This window comes from Balaenoptera borealis (assembly GCF_965194805.1).
Source record: "Balaenoptera borealis genome assembly, chromosome: 9".
Lineage (NCBI taxonomy): Eukaryota > Metazoa > Chordata > Mammalia > Artiodactyla > Balaenopteridae > Balaenoptera > Balaenoptera borealis.
Genome location: NC_138873.1, coordinates 61,269,482 through 61,291,010, shown reverse-complemented (window position 1 = coordinate 61,291,010; position 21,529 = coordinate 61,269,482). Strand labels below are relative to the sequence as shown.

Sequence of the window (21,529 nt, the reverse complement as noted above, 5' to 3'; positions counted from 1 at the left end):
GTTGATGCACTAATTCTCTGGGGTCTGGTTGACTTGACTTCAGTGAAACAGACAAGGAAGACTTTATTCAAGACTATTGCACTAGGGGAGAGAGACCAGAATGCAGTTTGAAATCAACTCCTCTGAAAAACAACAGGGTTTTTAAGCACTGGGGTGAGCTGGTAGAAATATACTGAAGTACTTTTGGAAGAAGGTTGATCAATGTGATGTGTTGAGCACATTCAGTTACCCTAAGTTTGTAAATGTTTTTCTCTGTGGTTAGGCCATTTGTGTTTGCTGATTTGTACCCGTCGGAGTTAGGCTCCTAGCCTCCACAGAAACTGGGAGATAGGAGCATTCTCTTCCTTGATGATAACCTCTCAATGGCATGGCTCCCAGGTCTTTGAGGAAGATATTCCTGGGTTGTAAAACTTGCAAGAAGCTTCTTAAATGATTTATATCTCAAAGAGGCAGAGAGAAAGAATTTGCAAGTTTTTTAAAATAAATGCTGTAAGTAAAGGGAGGTCAGGGGCCAGAGACAGGAAGAAGCCTGTCTAAAGTTTAGTTAAGCTGAGAGGAATGTTAAGGCCACCTTGGTCAATATTATAATAGTACACATTTTAAAGTGATTTTTTATTTTAATTTTCCAGTTGAAGTACATTTGACGTATAATACTATGTTAATTTCAGGTTTTATAACATATTGATTCAACATTTATATACATTACCATGAGCACCATGGTAAGTTTAGTAACCGTCTGTCACCATGCAAAGTTATTACAGTATTGTTGGCTGTATTCCCTATACTGTACATTACATCCCCATGACTTGTTTATTTTATAACTGGAATTTTGTACCTCTTAATCCCCTTCACCAATTTCACCCAATCCTTCACCCCTTTCCCCTCTGGTGACAACCAGTTCTCTGTATCTATGAATCTGTTTGTTTTGTTTTGTTTGTTCGTTTGCTTTGTTTTTTAGATTCCACATATAAGTGAAATCATACAGTATTTGTCTTTCTTGGTCTGAATATTTTCCTTAGCATAATACCCTCTAGATCCAACTGTGTTGTCACAAATATAAGCATTTCATTCTTTTTTATGGCTGAGTAATATTCCATTACATATATCACATCTTCCTCATTCATTCATCCATCAGTGGACACTTAGGTTTCTTCCATATGTTGGCTATTGTAAATAATGCTGCAATGAGCATAAACATAGGGGTGCATATGTCTTTTTGAATTAGTGTTTTCATTTTCTTTGGATAAATACCCAGAAATGGAATTGCTGGATGATAAGGTAGTTCTGTTTTTAATTTATTGAGGAATTTCCATACTGTTCTCCATAGTGGCTGCAACAACCTAAATTCCCACCAACAGTGCACAAAAGTCCCCTTTTTCTACATCCTTGACAACACTTCTTATTTCTTGTCTTTTTTTTTTTTTTAATTTTATTTATTTATTTATTTATGGCTGTGTTGGATGTTCGTTTCTGTGCGAGGGCTTTGTCCAGTTGCGGCAAGCAGGTGCCACTCTTCATCGCGGTGCGCGGGCCTCTCACTATCGCGGCCTCTCTTGTTGCGGAGCACAGGCTCCAGACGCGCAGGCTCAGTAATTGTGGCTCACGGGCCTAGTTGCTCCGCGGCATGTGGGATCTTCCCAGACCAGGGCTCGAACCCGTGTCCCCTGCACCGGCAGGCAGATTCTCAACCACTGCGCCACCAGGGAAGCCCTTCTTGTCTTTTTGATGATAGCCATTTTGACATGTGTGAGGTGAAATCTCATTGTGGTTTTGATTCATTTCCCTGCTGATTAGTGATGTTGAGCATCTTTTCATGTGTCTGTTGGCCATCTGTATTTCTTCCTTAGAAAAATATCTGTTCAGGTTCTCTGCTCATTTTTCAATCAGATTGTCTATTTTTTGATATTAAGTTGTGTGAGTTATTTATATATTTTGAATATCAACCCCTTATGGGATATATCATTTGCAAATATCTTCTCCCATTCAGGAGGCTGCCTTTTTGTTTGGTCGAAGATTTCCCTTGCTGTGAAAAAGCTTTTTAGTTTGATATAGTCCCATTTGTTTATTTTTGCTTTGATTCGTTGACTGAAGAGGCAAATTCAAAAATATTGCTAAGAGTGATATCAAAGAGTGTATTGCCTATGTTTTCTTCTAGGAGTTTTTATGGTTTCAGGTCTTACATTTAAGCCTTTAATCCATTTTGTGTTTACTTTTGTGTATGGTGTGAGAAAGTGGTCTAGTTTTGTTCTTTTGCATGTACCTGTCCAATTTTACCAACACCATTTATCAATGAGACTGTGTTTTACCCAAAGTATATTTCTAGCTTCTTTTTGATAGATTAATTGACAAAAGAAGCATGGCTTTCTTTCTGGGCTCTCTATTCTGTTCCATTGATCTATGTGTCTGTTTTTATGCCAGTGCCATACAGTTTTGATAACTATAGCTGTGTAGTACAGTTTGAAATTAGGGAGTGTGATACCTCCAGCTTTGTTCTTCTTTCTTAAGATTGCTTTGACTATTTAGGGTCTTTTGTGGTTTGTTACAAATTTTAGGATTATTTATTCCAGTTCTATAAAAACTGCCATTGGTATTTTGTTTCTTTTTCTTTCTTTCTTTTGCATTTTTGAATTTTATTTATTTTTTTATACAGCAGGTTCTTATTAGTTATCCATTTTATACATATTAGTGTATACATGTCAATCCCAATCTCCCAATTCATCCCACCACCACCACCCCCCCTCCACCAGCACTTTCCCCCCTTGGTGTCCATACGTTTGTTCTCTATATCTGTGTCTCTATTTCTCTCCTGCAAACTGGTTCATCTGTACCATTTTTCTAGGTTCCACATATATGCGTTAATATACGATATTTGTTTTTCTCTTTCTGACTTACTTCACTCTGTATGACACTTTCTAGATCTATCCACATCTCTACAAATGACCCAATTTCGTTCCTTTTTATGGCTGAGTAATATTCCATTGTATATATGTACCACATCTTCTTTATCCATTCGTCTGTCGAAGGGCATTTAGGTTGCTTCCATGACCTGGCTATTGTAAATAGTGCTGCAATGAACATTGGGGTGCATGTGTCTTTTTGAATTATGGTTTTCTCCGGGTATATGCCCAGTAGTGGGATTGCTGGATCATAAGGTAATTCTATTTTTAGTTTTTTAAGGAACCTTCATCCTGTTCTCCATAGTGGCTGTATCAATTTACATTCCCACCAATAGTGCAAGAGCATTCCCTTTTCTCCACACCCCCTCCACCATTTGTTGTTTGTAGATTTTCTGATGATGCCCATTCTAAGTGGTGTGAGGTGATACCTCATTGTGGTTTTGATTTGCATTTCTCTAATAATTAGTGATGTTGAGCAGCTTTTCATGTGCTTCTTGACAATCTGTATGTCTTCTTTAGAAAAATCTCTGTTTAGGTCTTCTGCCCATTTTTTGATTGGGTTGTTTGTTCTTTTAATATTGAGTTGCATGAATTGTTTATATATTTTGGAGATTAATCCTTTGTCCGTTGATTCGTTTGCAAATATTTTCTCTCATTCTGAGGGTTGTCTTTTAGTCTTGTTTGTAGTTTCCTTTGCTTTGCAAAAGCTTTTAAGTTTCATTAGGTCCCATTTGTTTATTTATTTATTTATTTATTTTTGTTTTTATTTCCATTACTCTAGGAGGTGGATCAGAAAAGGTCTTGATGTGATTTATGTCAAAGAGTGTTCTTCCTATGTTTTCCTCTAAGAGTTTTATAGTGTCTGGTCTTACATTTAGGTCTCTAATCCATTTTGAGTTTATTTTTGTGTACGGTGTTAGGGAGTGTTCTAATTTCATTCTTTTATATGTAGCTGTCCAGTTTTCCCAGCACCACTTATTGAAGAGACTGTCTTTTCTCCATTGTATATCCTTGCCTCCTTTGTCATAGATTAGTTGACCATAGGTGCATGGGTTTATCTCTGGGTATTCTATTCTGTTCCATTTATCTATATTTCTGTTTTCATGCAAGTACCATATTGTCTTGATTACCGTAGCTTTGTAGTGTAGTCTGAAGTCAGGGAGACTGATTCCTCCAGCTCCGTTTTTTTCCCTCAAGACTGCTTTGGATGGGCTTCCCTGATGGCACAGTGGTTGAGAATCTGCCTGCCAATGTAGGGGACATGGGTTCGAGCCCTGGTCTGGAAAGATCCCACATGCCATGGAGCAACTAAGCCCGTGCACCACAACTACTAAGCCTGCACTCTGGAGCCCGCAAGCCACAACTACTGAAGACTGCACACCTAGAGTTGCAGGCTCTGCAACAAGAGAAGCCACCGCAATGAGAAGCCCGCGCACCACAATGAAGAGTAGCCCCCCACTTGCTACAACTAGAGAAGAGCCCGTGCACAGCAACAAAGACCCAACACAGCCAAGAATAAATAAATAAATAAATAAATAAATTTATTTATTTATTTATTTTTTTAAAAAGACTGCTTTGGCTATTCAGGGTCTTCTGTGTCTCCATACAAATTTTAAGATTTTTTGTTCTACTTCTGTAAAAAATGCCACTGGTAAATTGATAGGGATTGCATTGAATCTGTAGATTGCTTTGGGTAGTATAGTCATTTTCACAATATTGATTCTTCCAATTCAAGAACATGGTATATCTCTCCAACTGTTAATGTCATTTTTGATTTCTTTCATCAGTGTCTTATAGTTTCTGAGTACAGGTCTTTTACCTCCTTAGGAGGGTTTATTCCTAGGTATTTTATTCTTTTTGTTGCAATGGTGAATGGGATTGTTTCCTTAATTTCTCTTTCTGATCTTTTGTTTTTAGTGTATAAGAATGCAAGAGATTTCTGTGCATTAATTTTGTATCCTGCAACTTAACCAAATTCATTGATTAGCTGTAGTAGTTTTCTGGTGGCATCTTTAGGATTCTCTATGTACAGTATCATGTCATCTGCAAACAATGACAGTTTTACTTCTTCTTTTCCAATTTGTATTCCTTTTATTTCTTTTTCTTCTCTGATTGCCATGGCTAGGACTTGCAAAACTATGTTGAATAATAGTGGTGAGAGTGGACATCCTTGTCTCGTTGCTGATCTTAGAGGAAATGCTTTCAGTTTTTCACCATTGAGAATGATGTTTGTTGTGGGTTTGTCATATATGGCCTTTATTATGTTGAGGTAGGTTCCCTCTATGCCCACTTTCTGGAGAGTTTTTTTTTATCACAAATGGGTGTTGAATTTTGTCAAAAGCTTTTTCTGCATCTATTGAGATGATCATATTTTGTTTATTCTTCAGTTTCTAATATGGTGTATCACATTGATTGATTTGCATATATTGAAGAATCCTTGCATCCCTGGGATAAATCCCACTTGATCATGGTGTATGATCCTTTTACTGTGTTGTTGGATTCTGTTTGCTAGTATTTTACTGAGGATTTTTGCATCTATATTCATCAGTGATATTGGTCTGTAATATTCTTTTTTTGTAGTATCTTTGTCTGGTTTTGGTATCAGGGTGATGGTGGCCTCATAGAATGAGTTTGCAGAGGAGTGTTCCTTCCTCTGCAATTTTTTGGAAGAGTTTGAGAAGGATAGGTGTTAGGTCTTCTCTAAATGTTTGATAGAATTCACCTGTGAAGCCATTGGGTCCTGGACTTTTGTTTGTTGGGAGATTTTTAATCACAGTTTCAATTTCATTAGTTGTGATTGGTCTGTTCATATTTTCTACTTCTTTCTGGTTCAGTCTTGGAAGGTTATACCTTTTAAGAATTTGTCCATTTCTTCCAGGTTGTCCATTTTATTGGCACAGAGTTGCTTGTAGTAGTCTATTAGGATGCTTTGTATTTCTGCAGTGTCCATTGTAACTGCTCCTTTTTCATTCTAATTTTATTGATTTGAGTCCTCTCCCTCTTTTTATTGATGAGTCTGGCTAAAGGTTTATCAATTTTGTTTATCTTCTCAAAGAACCAGCTTTTAGTTTTATTGACCTTTGCTATTGTTTTCTTTGTTTCTATTTCATTTTTTTCCACTCTGATCTTTATGATTTCTTTCCTTCTAGTAATTTTGAGTTTTGTTTGTTCTTCTTTCTCTAGTTCCTTTAGGTGTTGTAAGGTTAGATTTTTTATTTGAGATTTTTCTTGTTTCTTGAGGTACACTTGTATTGCTATAAACTTTCCTCTTAGAACTGCTTTTGCTGCATCCCATAGGTTTTGGATCATCGTGTTTTCACCGTAATTTGTCTCTAGTTATTTTTTGATTTCCTCTTTGATTTCTTCAGTGATCTCTTGGTTATTTAGTAATGTATTGTTTAGCCTCCATGTGTTTGTCTTTTTTACGTTTTTTTTCACTGTAATTGATTTCTAATCTCATAGGGTTATGGTCTGAGAAGATGCTTGATATGATCTCAATTTTCTTAAATTTACTGAGTCTTGATTTGTGACCCAAGATGTAATCTATCCTGGAGAATGTTCCATGTGCACTTGAGAAGAAAGTGTAATCTGCTGTTTTTGGATGGGATGTCTTATAAATAGCAATTAGATCTATCTGGTTTATTGTGTCATTTAAAGCTTGTGTTTCCTTATTAATTTTCTGTCTGGATGATCTGTCCATTGGTGTAAGTGAGGTGTTAAAGTCCCCCACTGTTACTGAGTTACTGTCGATTTCCTCTTTTATAGCTGTTAGCAGTTGCCTTATGTATTGAGGTGCTCCTATGTTGTGTGCATATATATTTATAATTGTTATATTTTCTTCTTGGATTGATCGCTTGATCATTATGTAGTGTCCTTCCTTGTCTCTTGTAACATTCTTTATTTTAAAGTCTATTTTATGTGATATGAGTATTGCTACTCCAGCTCTCTTTTGATTTCCATTTGCATGGAATATCTTTTTCCATTCCCTCACTTTCACTCTGTATGTGTCCCTAGGTCTGAAGTGGGTCTCTTGTAGACAGCATATATATGGGTCTTGTTTTTGTATCCATTCAGTGAGCCTGTGTCTGTTGGTTGGAGCATTTAATCCATTCACGTTTAAGGTAATTATTGATATGTATGTTCCTTTTACCATTTTCTTAATTGTTTTGGGTTTGTTTTTGTAGGTCCTTTTCTTCTCTTGTGTTACCCACTTAGAGAAGTTCCTTTAGCATTTGTTGTAGAGCTGGTTTGGTGGTGCTGAATTCTCTTGGCTTTTGCTTGTCTGTAAAGCTTTTGATTTCTCTCTCGAATCTGAATGAGATCCTTGCCAGATAGGGTAATCTTGGTTGTAGGTTCTTCCCTTTCATCACTTTAAATATATCGTGCAACTGCCTTCTGGCTTGTAGAGTTTCTCCTGAGAAATCAGCTGTTAACCTTATGGGAGTTCCCTTTTATGTTATTTGTCGTTTTTCCCTTGCTGCTTTCAATAATTTTTCTTTGTCTTTAATTTTTGCCAGTTTGATTACTATGTGTCTCGGCGTGTTTCTCCTTGGATTTATTCCGTATGGGACTCTCTGCGCTTCCTGGACTTGGGTGGCTATTTCCTTTCCCATGTTAGGGAAGTTTTCGACTATAATCTCTTCAAATATTTTCTCGGGTCCTTTCTCTCTCTCTTCTCCTTCTGGGACCCCTATAGTGCAAATGTTGTTGCACTTAATGTTGTCCCAGAGGTCTCTTAGGCTGTCTTCATTTCTTTTCATTCTTTTTTCTGTATTCTGTTCCACAGCAGTGAATTCCACCATTCTGTCTTCCAGGTCACTGATCTGTTCTTATGCTTCAGTTATTCTGCTATTGATTCCTTCTAGTGTAGTTTTCATTTCAGTTATTGTTTTGTTTATCTCTGTTTGTTTGTTCTTTAATTCTTCTTGGTGTTTGTTCTTTAATTCTTCTAGGTCTTTGTTAAACATTTCTTGCATCTTCCCGATCTTTGTCTTCATTCTTTTTCCTAGGTCCTGAATCACTTCACTGTCATTATTCTGAATTTTTTTTGTGGTTGGTTGCCTATCTCCACTTCATTTAGTTGTTTTTCTGTGGTTTTATCTTGTTCCTTCATCTGGTACATAGTCATCTGCCTTTTCATTTTGTCTGTCTTTCTGTGAATGTGGTTTCCCTTCCACAGGCTGCAGAATTCTATTTCGTCTTGCTTCTGCTGTCTGCCTTCTGTTGGATGAGGCTATCTAAGAGGCTTGTGTAAGTTTCCTGATGGGAGGGACTGGCGGTGGGTAGAGCTGGCTGTTTCTCTCGTGGGCAGAGCTCAGTAAAACTTCAATCTGCTTGTCTGCTGATGGGTGGGACTGGCTTCCCTCCTTCTTGGTTGTTTGGCCTGAAGTGACCCAGCACTGGAGCCTGTCCAGCTCTTTGGTGGGGCTAATGGTGGAATCTGGGAGAGCTCATGCCAAGGAGTACTTCCCGGAACTTCTGCTGCCAGTGTCCTTTTCCCCACCGTCAGACACAGCCACCTCCTGCCTCTGCAGGAGACCCTCCAACACTAGCAGGTAGGTCTGGTTCAGTCTCCTGTGGGGTCACTGCTCCTTCCCCTGGGTCCTGATGCACACACTACTTTGTGTGTGCCCTCCAAGAGTGGAGTCTTTGTTTCCCGCAGTCCTGTCAAAGTCCTGTAATTAAATACCACTAGCCTTCAAAGTCTCATTCTCTTGCAATTCCTCCTCTCATTGCTGGACCCCCAGGTTGGCAAGCCTGACATGGGGCTCAGAACCTTCACTCCAGTGGGTGGACTTCTGTGGTATAAGTGTTCTCCAGTTTGTGAGTCACCCACCCAGCATTTATGGGATTTGATACTATTGTGATTACGCCCCTCCTACTGTCTCATTGCAGCTTCTCCTTTGTCTTTGGATGTGGGGTATCTTTTTTGGTGAGTTCCAGTGACTTCCTGTCAATGATTGTTCAGCAGTTAGTTTTGATTTTGGTGCTCTCGCAAGAGGGAGTCACCATTGGTATTTTGATAGGGATTGCATTGAATCTGTAGATTGCTTTGGGTAGTATGGACATTTTAATCATACTAATTCTTCTAATCCATGAGTAAGTATGGTATATCTTTCCATTTATTTGTGTTATCTTCATTTTCTTTCATCAGTATCTTATAGTTATCAGAAGTACAGGTGTTTTCCTCCTTGGTTAAATTTATTCCTAGGTATTTTATTCTTTTTGATGCAGTTGAAAATGGGATTTTCTTTATTTCTTTTTCTGATAGTTTGTTATTAGTGTACATAGATGCAGAAGATTTATGTATGTGAATTTTGTATCCTGCAAATTTACTGAAGTCATTTATTAGTTCTAATAGTCTTTTGGTTGGAGCCTTTAAGATTTTCTGTATATAAATATCATGTCATCTGCATATAGTGACAGTTTTACCTATTCCTTTCCAATTTGAATGCCTCCTCTCTCTCTCTCTCTCTCTTTGCTAGTGCTAGGATTTCTAATACTGTGTTAAATAACAGTGGCAAGAGTGGGCATCTTTATCTTCTTCCTGCTCTTAGAGGAAAATATTTCAGCTTTTTACCGTGGAGTATTATGTTAGCTGTGGGTTTGTCATATGTGGTCTTTTTTACAGTGAGGTATGTTCCCTCTATACCCACTCTGTTGTGAGATTTTTTAACATAAATCGATGTTGAATTTTGTCAAATTCTTTTTCTTCATCTATTGCGTGTTTGTGTTTTTTCCAGTTTTCTTCTTATAATTGATTTCTAGTTTCATACTGTTGTGGTCAGAAAAGTAGCTTGATAATGATTTCAATCTCCTTAAATTTATTGAGACTTTTTTGTGGACTAATATGTGATTTAGCCTGAAGAATGATCCATGTGCACTTGAAGAGAATGTGTATTCTGCTGGTTTTGGATGAAACGTTCTGTATATCTATTAAGGCTGTATGGCCTAATGTGTCATTTAAGGGCAATATTTCCGTACTGATTTTCTGTCTAGATCATCTATCCATTGATGCAAGTGGGATGTTAAAGTCCCCTACTATTGTATTACTGTCAATATCTCCTTCATGTATGTTAATATTTGCTTTATGTATTTAGGTGCTCCTATGTTGGATGCATAAATATTTATGTGTCATATCCTCTTGTTGGATTGATGCCTTTATTATTACATAACACCTTTTTTTGTCTTTTGTTGTAGTCTTTGTTTTAAAGTCTATTTTGTATGATATAAGTATTGCTATCCCAATTTTCTTTTCATTTCCATTTATATGGAGTATGTTATTCCATCCCTTCACTTTTAGTCTGTGTTTGTTTTTAGATCTGGAGTGATTCTCCTATAGGTAGTGTGTGTGTGTGTGTGTGTGTGTGTGTGTATATATATATGTATGTATGTATATATATATGTATATATATATGTGTGTCTTGTTTTTTTATCCATTCAGCTACCCTGTCTTTTGATTGAATCACTTAGTCTATTTACATTTGAAGTGATTATTGATAGGTGTGCACTTATTGCTATTTTGCTAATTTTTTTCTGGTTGTTTTTATAGTTCTTCCCTCTTCTTTCTTCTTCTCTTGTTCTCTTCCTTTGTGACTTTCTTTAGTAATATGTTTGCTTTCCTTTCTTTTTATTTTTTGTGTATTTGTTATAGGTTTTTGGTTTTTGGTTACCATGAGGTTCCTGTAGTAACAATCTATATATATAGCTGTTTATTTTAAATTAATGGTCACTTAAGTTTGAGTGCATTCTAAAAGCACTGCATTTTTGTCCATCCTCCACATTTTATGTTTTTGATGTTATATTTTACATCTTTTTATTTTTTGTATCACTTAACTAATTATTTTAGATATAGATGATTTTACTACTTTTGTCTTTTAACCTTCATACTAGCTTTGTAGGTGGTTCTTATCCACCTTTACTGTATGTTTGCTTTTACCAGTGAGATTTTTTCTTTTGTAGTTTTCTTGTTTCTAGTTATGGCCTTTTCGTTTTTGCTTGAAGAAGTTCCCTTAACATTTCTTGTAATGTTGGTTTAGTGGTGATGAACTCCTTTAGCTTTTATTTGTGTAGTAAACTCTTCAGTTCTGAAAGATACTACTTCAATTCTGAAAGATAAACTTGCCAGGTAGTGTCTTCTTCGTTGTAAGTTTTTTTCCTTTCAGTACTTTGAATATATTGTGCCAATTCCTTCTGGACTATAAATTTTCTGTTGAAAACTCAGCTCATTATCTTATGGGGGTTCCCTTGTGAGTAACTAGTTGTTTTTCTCTTGCTGCTTTTAATATCTTCTCTTTATCTTTAACTTTTGACATTTTAATTGTAATGTGTCTTGGTGTCGGTCTCTTTGGTTTCATCTTGTTTGGGACTCTGTGCTTTGTGGACTTGGATGTCTGTTTCCTTCATCAGGTTAGGGACGATTTTTAACCATTATTTCGTCAAATAGGTTTCCTGTCCCCATTTCTCTCTTTTCTCCTTCTGGGACCCCTTTGTTGTGAAGTTTAGTAAGCTTGATGTTGTTCCAGAGGTCCCTTAAACTATCCTCATTTTTTTAAACTCTTTTTTCTTTTTGGTGTTCTGATTGGATGTTTTCCACTACCCTGTCTTCCAGGTGGTTGATCCATTCTTCTGCATCTGCTGTTGATTCCTTCTGGTGTATTTTTCATTTCAGTTATTGTATTCTTCAGTTCTGATTGGTTCTGTTTTACATTTTCTATCTCTTTGTTGAAAGTTCTTATTGTGTTCCTCCATTCTTCTCCTGAGTTTGGTGAGCATCATTTTGGCTATTCCTTTGAACTCTTTATCTGGTAATTTGCTTATCTCCATATTGTTTAGTTCTTTTTCTGAGGATTTGTCTTGTTCTTTTGTTTGGAAGGTGTTTATTTGTCTCTTCGTTTTGCCTAACTCTCTGTGGTTGTTTCTTTGTATTAGGTATATCAGCTAGGTCTCTCCGTTTGAAAGAGTGGCCTTATGTAGGTGTCCTATGGGGCCCAGTGGTGCAATCTCCCCTGCTTACCAGAGCCAGGCACTCTAGGGGTTTCCCCTGTGTGGGATACCTGTGCCTTCCTGTTTTGTTTGGGCTGTGATTGGTGTAGGTGTGCTGGTGGGTGGCGCTGGCCCCCAGCATGAGTGGCTGCAAGGCCTGGCCATGACTGTTACAGGTGCACTGTTTATGGGACTGGTCTCTAGTGTGGCAGATACCTTGGTGAGACACCGGTCAGTGCTGGCTGGAGCAGCTCACTTGATAGGGTGAGGCAGGAGCTGCTTTGGAAGGGCCAGCTGAGACAGGCCGGTTGGGCAGGGCTGATCCTCAAGGGATGCTGGGGCAGGGTGAATGGTGTTAGCTAGGTTGACTGAGCGTGAGAAAAATGGTGCCCACCTGTGCTGGGCCAGCTAGGTGGAAGGAAAGTAAAAAGATGCCTGCCAGCACTTCTGTCCCTAGAGAAAGTTCCACCAGATTGTTGCTCCTCTGGCACATGCCCTAAAATTAGTCAATGAATCTCCTTCTCATATGACCCAGGTACTTTTCAAGCTGCTGCCTTTGCACTGGGAGTTGGAGTGAGTGAGTTTGTGTCCAAGCCCTTCAAGAGCAGTCTCGGTTTCCCACATCCCTCTGGCTCTCCTGAATATAATCCTCACTGGTTTTCAAAGCTGCACATTATTGGGGCTTGTTTCCTGGTGCAGGTCCTCTGGGCTGGGAATCCCAATGTGGGGCTCAGACCCCTTGTTCATCAGGGGCAACCACCACTGTGGTTGTGATATCCCTCCCACTTGTGGTTGCTGTACCCAGTGTGTGGGTTCTGACTAGGCTACATCTGTGCCCCTACTTCTCATCTCAATATCCTTAGTTGCAGAAAATCTGTTCTGCTAGTCTTCAGGTCATTCTCAGAGATTTGTAGTTACCGTTTTGGTGTGTTTGTGGGAGGAGGTAAGCTCAGGATCTTCCTACTCTGCTTTCTTGATCCTGCCCCAGTACATATTTTTTAAAATCAAAAAATTTCCCTAGGAAACTTATAGTTTGGCTCAATTTTAGATCTTTATTACAAAATGAGTTGCTTCTTTGTGATACTTATTAAAATAAGAATGCTATTCATTTTACGCTAGCATCTAGAACTCTGTATAGGGCAGTATTTCTAAAGATAGATTTTTTTGGGGGGTTCTCATATTTCTGTTATTTTACTACCTAATATTTAATATCTACTAGTGTTATTTTCTCACTGTGCTCTTTTATGTGTTGTTTTATAGTTTTTCCATTTGGTCATAAAAATTAAAGTAGAATCAATAATTTCTGGGTTTTACAGGGCTCAGTGTACACCCCAAACGTGAAAAGAAGTATGAGGACAAATGGGAGAACCTTAGCTAGAATTGTGATAGGATTTTAGTGGTTCTTGATCTAGCAGAAGGTCTCAAGTCTTTTGGATCTAAGCTGTTGTCAAGAGGGCTTCAAAAATGTTGAGGATAACAGCAGCTGCACTGCCTTAGTCTAGATCTGCACTGTCCAATATGGTAGCTGGTAGCCAGGTAAGACTCATATAAGAAAAGCTCATTACCTTATTGAGTACTTGAAACGTGGTTAATCTGGATTGACTTGTTCTGTGTCAAAAATGCACAGGACTTTGAGGACTGAGTATGAAAAAAAGAATATAAAATACCTCAATAATTTTTATATTAATTTTAGGTTGAAATGGTAATAATTTGGCTAGACAGTAGTTCAACCTTATCTGCAGTTTTGCTTTCTGTGGTTTGAGTTACCCACAATCAAACATGGTCTGAAAATATTAAATGGAAAATTCCCTAAGTAAACTGTTCAGAAGTTTTAAATTGAGCACTGTCCTGAATAGCATGATGAAATCTCGTGCCATTCCACTCCATCGTGCTCCAGATCCCCAACCATTGACATGGTCTGCTTCTGACATTTAACCATTGACATCATCATGGCTTAATGACCCAGGGTCACCTGAAGCAGATGATCCTCCCTCTGATGTACTGTCAGAAGGTCAGTAGTCGCCTGATGATATGTCACAATGCTTATGTCATTCCCCTCACTTCATCATCAAGTAGGTTATCATCTACATCATCACCAGAAGAAGGAGGAGTACAATACAATAAGGTATTTTGAGAGAGAGGCCACATTTACATAACTTCTGTTAGAGTACATGGTTATAATTGTTTAAATTCATTATTAGTTATTGTTGTTAATCTCTTACTGTGCCTAATTTATACATTAAACTTTATCATAGGTATATATGTATAGGAAAAAACAAAATATATATATTGTTTGGTACTATCCACACTTTAAGGCGTCTACTGAAGGCCTTGGAATGTGTCCCCTACAGATAAGGGAGGACTACTTTTTAATGTGACCTCTGGGAAGTTTAAAATGGCATATGTAACTCCTGTTTGTGGTTCTTATTATATTCTGTTGGACAGCACTGGCTCTAGATCTCTTTTGATAAGTAATGTCTTTTCTTAGATATGGGTCTTCCAAAGAGACATCAAGATATCACTATGTTAGTGCACATAAGACTAGAGCTGTAAAATTACCAAGGTAGCTAAGGACAAGACTTTTCCATATAACTCTGCCCCTGGCATAGACTGTATAGAGATTTGTCTAAGTGTGCTATGCTTGCTCCCACTCCCTCACCATACTTTGCCCTTCATTCTGGCCATGCAGAGCAGCTTGACAAAATTGGGGGCCTCCTGGAAATCTCAGCATACTTGTTGCTTGCTCTCAGCTGGATCGCTTCTGAAATGTTTCTTGAAAATGCAACTGCTTCAACAATAAGCTTCTTAATTATGTCGTGGGTTCACCACAAGGGTATACAAACAGATCCTCAGCAGTAGCTAATTTTCCTTTAATTGTATCTCATTCTCATGTTGGAATATCCCATTTCTTATTCATGAAGCCTAACACGTGTTAATCCATTTCAGGTGGAGTAACTAACACGGCACAATATCAGAACAGACTAATGGTATATGAACCTAACCAGGTAAGACTCATATAAGAAAAGCTCATTATCTTAATTAAAATGAATTTTTGAAGATTGCTACAGTAATTAGGAGTTGGAATGCCAAGTCTATACACACACATGCAACTTAAACTTACATAGAGAAAAGGAAGCATCTGGATAAACTGCTTTTTGGTTGCCTTTTTTTTCCTCACAAAACACAATTTCAGCTCTTTTCGTTTTATGCTATACTTATATATATATACTTATATATACTTATATATACTTATATATATATACTTATATATACTTATATATACTTATATATACTTATATATATATATACTTATATATACTTATATATGCATAATGTAGGAAAAAGGGAAAATATATTGATGAGTTAAATGCCCTTATTACCATTTATTTCAAGTGGCTGTTCATCATTGAGGCATCCTGAGAAAGGATTTGGATTGTCCTCTTGCTACATCCTTTTAGAAGGCCTGTCATTCTAGGAGGGGAACGTGCTTCTGGTTTCCTTATTCCCAAATAAAGTGATAACTTTTATTTAACTCTATATAGCCAACATATCCCAGGACAGTGTGTAGGACAAGTCTGAAGGAGAAGTATCTGAAGAGTTGGTGCACGTTTTTCATCTAAGAGCTGGGCCTGCAGTGGGAGCATTTTGATGGTGCCTGTCCCATCTATCCACTTTTCATGCACACTTAATAACTTTTCTTTCCCCAAAAGAAGAACTGTTTTTATTCTCTTTTCCTTCTACCAAGGTATCTGTATGTAACTGTGGCACATGTTTGCTGAATTTTGTCATTTCTATGATTTTGGTAATGTAAGTATTTTTCATGATTTTGACAATATTCCAGAATGATTTGATTTGGAGGTTTCATCTTCATCAGCTGAAGATAACGGAACACAAAACAACAGGTTGGCTTTGGCACTCTGGGTTGGGACTAGCCATCAAATATATGTTCAGAGTGACCTCAGTCTAGTTAGTATTTTTTAATTTTAACAATTACTTGATTCTGAGTTTAGCGAAGGTATTTCTGTCTTTGCAAGTGTTTCCTGATGTCATTAGGGGCTGTAGGTTTCAGAGACCACGTGTCCCTGGGCCGGATGTCTCAAGAGGGATCATTAATTGCAGTTGCTTAAGTTTGGTGCACACGTGGTTAAAGAGGAAGAAGGTGTTAACATTTCTCAAATGAGTTGTTTCATGTTTGTACACACATGCTCTTTTTAAAAATTCTGCTGGCATATTGTTTACGGTGGGTACTGGCAAACATCACATCTGCTTGCATCTTGCTCAGAATCTCAATAACTCTATCATTCAGCCCTGGTGCTTATTTCTCCTCTAGGCCTTTGTGGAGAGTCGATAATGCCTGCCATCTGCCACAGAGCACATTGCTACCTGCCAACAGGCAGGCTGGGGTGACCTCTGCTTCCCCAGCACTGATTAGTATTCACACGCTAGCTTATTAGGAATGACCCCACCAGGCCTCTCTGTTTCTTTGCCTTTGCGGCGGTTGGCGGCTCACCTGGCAGGCACGGCAGTGAAGGAAGCTAAAGATATAATCAGGGGGTGCAGTCAGGCTTTGCAAACCAGATGGCATCCACAGTCCTGTGGCAGGGGACTGCACTGCTAGTGGAAACATTGATTCCTAATACTGTGACGGGTTGCCTTATTTTAGAAAGCACCTAAGGAAAGCATCATCAGTCTTGAGTTAAATCCACTCATGCATAATGTATTAAAGATAGTTCTTAGGAGAATATCTGAAAGAAAGGTTTGACTGTTTTATTAAAGATACATTTAATTGGAAGGAGATTCTTAATATGACATGTTTAAAAAGGGGGGAGCAGATAAATTCAAGCCTTAAAAAACTGGACAAACCACTTTCTTTTTCTCATGTTAGTGTATCTTTTTTTTTTTTTTTTTTTTATAAATAAGCTTTTTTGTGTGTGTACATGGCACTACAGTTAATCTTTTATTTATTTATTTATGGCTGTGTTGGGTCTTCATTTCTGTGCGAGGGCTTTCTCTAGTTGTGGCAAGTGGGGGCCACTCTTCATCGCGGTGCGCGGGCCTCTCCCTGTCGCGGCCTCTCTTGTTGCGGGGCACAGGCTCCAGATGCGCAGGCTCAGTAGTTGTGGCTCACGGGCCTAGTTGCTCCGCGGCATGTGGGATCTTCCCAGACCAGGGCTCGAACCCGTGACCCCTGCATTGGCAGGCAGATTCTCAACCACTGTGCCACCAGGGAAGCCCCTTAGTGTATCTTTAAAAGAGAAATTACAAATGAGCCAGTCGATATGCCAATAGTGACTGGACCAATATTTATACAAAACTTTCTTTTTCGCTTCTTCCTTTACAGCTCTGTGAACTGAAATTCTATGTATTCAAACCATCATGTGATTTTTCTGGTCGAAATCCAAATTTTTCTCTGCAAAAAGAAATAATCTATGTTCTTCCTGTATGTTTAGTGTTTATGTAGAAAGAAAATGGTAAGGTTTACTTACCTGTCCATTACTTCGTTGAGATTTAAAATTAAAGTCATATTTGATTTTCATCTATTTTTACATTGTATTTTAAATAGGAGCCTTATTTGAGAGGAGTTGAGCATACCTTTCTCATTCCTGAGAGTGATCTAGAACCAAATATTAGAGGTTTCACCATTCCCTAAAGTTATCACAGAACATTTGGTCTTCTAACAAAACAGATAACCGTGTGCCTGGAAATAACCTTTCCCAATTCGGTGAAGATGTGAGTGTAAATATATTAAAGGCTGTGAGGGGTTTGTCGCTGAATCAAATCTTAGCTCTTCCATTGACCTCCGGAGGTTCATCCTGGAAAGAACAGCAAAGCTGCCCTCACATTAGCTTATGAAGGGTCCTCGGGCAGCCAATGATTATATCACAATAACTTTTTAAAAGTGCATATTATTGGACATATGTGCCAGGCATTGTTCTAAGTGCTTTAAGTGTATTAGCTCATTTAATCTTCACAACAGGCTTGTCAGGTGGGTACTGTTATCTCTATTTTACAGATGAGGAAACAGGCACAGACAGGTTAAGTAAATTGCCAAGGTCACGCACAGATGATAAACTCAGGCATTCTGGATCCAGAGCCTGTTTTGTTATCATTATGCCACCGCACACAATACACCTAACCATGCACTTGTACTCTTAAGTCATTTGCAGGAGTAAGTTCTCTCAATTGGGAGAAATAACCAATGATGAAAACGTCTAAATTCTCATATGCTCCCTTTACAAATTCAAAATGCAACCCAAGGAAGAGGAAATGCCTTATGTAAGTTGCAAATAGAGTTAGAACATGTGGGCTCTTCTGCACTTGTTCTCAGGCAAGAAGCCCATACCTTTCAAAGTACATAAACAACATTCAAATAGAATGTAATTGACCAACATTGGAGTCCCCACTACTAATGAAGCACTGCTGTTTTCTGCCCTGGAGGTCTCCACTTAAGAGAATTCACCTGAGTTTCTTTTTCCTCTTTTTTTGTCTCAGAATAAGTGGATAAGCCGCAGCCCCATGCTGCAGAGGCGGGTCTACCATTCCATGGCTGCTGTTCAAAGGAAGCTTTATGTTCTTGGAGGCAATGACCTGGACTACAATAACGACCGGGTCCTTGTGCGGCATATAGATGCCTACAACATGGACGCTGACCAGTGGACGCGCTGTAATTTTAACCTGTTGACTGGCAAGTACCTTTGATGGAGTAAATCAGGAAAAGCAGAGATTCAGGAAGTTGCCAAACTTGTTTTCTTAGATTTCTGTAGTGCAGCTGTAAATATTAAGTGCATGGTGGTAGAACAGCTTGCTTTTATTACCCAGAAAGGTGTGCATTGTTTATCTCACAAAATCGGACTCACTCATCAGGTGGCTGAACATCTGGTTTCTCAGGGCCCGTGTTACCTTTGTGTGTGTTTCACGTTGCCAAGAGAGACATGTCAGGTCCATTATTGTCAATCAGTATTCACGTAGGAACATTGGTATAAGTAGAAGGAAACAGGCGCTGAAAGAGGTAATGACTCTTTACAGGAGCAATTTATTTTTTACTTCTCACTACTTTTAGTCCTCTTATTTCTGGTGAGTGCAGGAGAGTGGTCTTCATTGTTTGTCAGTGTCAAATATAGCTTCTGCCTGTATTCTCCTAAAGACAAAACTTTAGAGATGTTCTGTGCATGGGGGTTTGGCAGCACTTCTGGCCACACAGACCCACCCAAGCATTACCACGGGGTAGCACTAGGTAGGGACCGTACTCATCCCACAGGGGAGTAAATGAAAGCAGCGAACAGCTTACCCCTGACTTTTTTTTATGAAGTTGAAAACTTGTCCTCCCTTTTCGGCCTACATGATTAAGATCCCTTCCAGGCTGCTCTAATAGGAAAATCACAAACTCAAACGGATGGGCTGGACTATTGCCTCAAGACATTTTAATATGCTGAGTGGGCACTCAATCACTCCCAGCTGCTGCTACAGAGGCCACAGTGGGGGCATAACCAGTGTGAGAGGTTTAGATGCTTTGTATTGAGCTCCTGTTTTTGCGAAAATGATCTTTGAGGCCCACCTACAAGCACTTAGCTCTAAGTTGCTGCAGTGGTACCTTAGCCCCTTGGTCCCTCGATCTGTGCTTCTGTCTGCTTTAGGATCCAGCTTATTTATTACCCGAGTCAATCCTGTGTCAGACCATCAATAAAAAGAGACTATCTCACTCTCTGATGGCCTCCAGGGAAGAATATGTAGTAGTGAGTTATTCTGTCTTCTTTTTTAAGTTGGGGAGGAACCTTTCATCATTTTGGCGTGTCAGTATCTAGGGACTACCCAGGCTGGTCCTAGCTCAGGAACTTTAATATAGTCTTAAAACTGTTGTGTATGTAAAGAAAAGAAGGGTAGTAACTTTATCAATCTTCTCTGTCATTTGTCTTCATTTGGGGCACACTAGGGGCATGGCTCTGTTTTATTGGCTTCTTGCGGTTGCAGCCGTTACAAATGTAAGCACTTGCTTAAAAGCATTTGTAGTACAAGAGGTGTTTTGCATTCCTAAAATATACCATATAAACTAATGGCATACAACATAGTATAAAACTTAGTTCTGTGTGGCTTATTATTGCTGTATTTAATGCTGTATTTACTAACTTGGCTGGCTATTAAGTGTTATGGCCGGATTCTGACCCAACACAGATTCATTCTCTGAGAGTGGTTAATTCTTCCCTCTGAGAACTGGGAGACAGTGATTAGTTGAGGCAGAAATCCTGTGGAATATACAAGTGTGCCACAGAGGGAAATTGTATCCCTCAGTGGCAAAAGGGTTAATGAAGACATGCAAGGAAATGGATTTATTTTTCCTCTTTTTTTCACTTCTCTTTACTTTAGGCCAAAATGAATCTGGAGTTGCCGTCCACAATGAGAGAATATATTTAGTGGGTGGATATTCGATTTGGACGAACGAGCCTCTGGCTTGCATCCAGGTGAGTGGTTGAAGTTCCTTTTGGAGTTTGTTCAAGTGGTTCAGTGAGGTTATTTTTGCAGTGCTGCTATTGCAGGGAGAGATATTTACAGGTAGGAAGAAGACTGAGCTTCCTTTGTGCAGCAAGTTCAGCCACTAAACTTCATCCTGCCTCCTAAAGATGCTAGCTAATAAATGATGGAGCCCTGTTGAAAATAAAGATGGCAATGAGCTTTGAAAATATATGGTATACTGGAAATGGGGAAAGTGGAATGCTTTTTCCTTTCCTATAAACCAAAACATCTAGAAATCTTGGTAATAGTACTTTCACATCTGCAAAACTTTACAAATGTCTCCTTTCTATTCCATTTTCTTATTTTCTGTATTACAATTCATTCAACAAATGCCACTTATGAAGGTGTTGTTCTTTCCTGGCAGAAGTGAGTAGTAGTAGTTTATGATTGGAAGCTTGTATTGCTTCCCTCTTAGAACTGTTTTTACTGTGTTCCATAGGTGTTTTTAATTTATCATGTTTTCATTTTCATTTGTCTCTGGGTATTTTTTTACTTCCTCTTTGATTTCTTCAGTTATCCACTGGTTGTTTAGTAGTATGTAGGTTAGCCTCCATGTGTTGTGTTTTTTGCATTTTTTTCTTATAGTTAATTTTTATTCTTGTAGAGTTGTAGTCATAAAAAGATGCTTGATATGATTCCACTATTCTTAAATTTACCGAGGCTTGTTTTGTGGTCTAGCATGTGATCTATCATGGAGAATGTTCCATGTGCAACTGAGAAGAATGTGTATTCTGTTGCTTTTGGATGGAATGTCCTATATGTAGCTATTAAGTCCATCTGGTTCGATGCTTCATTTAAGGCCAGTGTTTCTTTATTGATTTTCTGTCTGGGTGATCTGTTCACTGATGTAAGTGGCATGTTAAAATACCCTACTATTATTGTGTTACTGTCGTTTTCTCCCTTTATGTCTGTTAGTATTCACTTTATGTATTTAGGTGCTCCTATTTTGGGTGCATAGATATTTACAAGTGTTATATCTTCTACTTGGATTGACTTCTTGATCATTATGTAATGACCTTCTGTGTGTCTTGTAACAGTCTTTGTTTAAACTCTATTTTGTCTGATATAAGTATTGCTACACTGGCTTTCTTTTGATTTCCATTTGTATGGAACATCTTTTTCAATCCCCTCACTTTCAG

General features: G+C 38.4%; 2 protein-coding genes across 16 annotated transcripts in view; one reads left to right on the top strand and one right to left on the bottom strand.

Moving 5' to 3' along the window:
• MMS22L (MMS22 like, DNA repair protein) overlaps positions 1 to 21,529 on the bottom strand; it is a 194,175-nt gene that overhangs the window by 7,548 nt on the left and 165,098 nt on the right. The gene's annotated exons all lie outside the window — the stretch shown is intronic.
• The window catches only part of KLHL32 (kelch like family member 32), a 230,974-nt gene that overhangs the window by 190,746 nt on the left and 18,699 nt on the right, over positions 1 to 21,529 (top strand). For 13 of the 14 annotated variants that reach the window (XM_082405247.1, XM_082405246.1, XM_082405244.1 and 10 more), the window contains 3 exons: positions 14,829 to 14,887; positions 18,375 to 18,567; positions 20,244 to 20,338. In XM_082405247.1, the coding sequence (XP_082261373.1) occupies positions 14,829 to 14,887; positions 18,375 to 18,567; positions 20,244 to 20,338 (347 nt within the window). Of the gene's footprint in view, positions 1 to 14,828; positions 14,888 to 18,374; positions 18,568 to 20,243; positions 20,339 to 21,529 lie in introns of those variants that run through there. The other variant, XR_014248432.1, reaches the window with a different exon arrangement.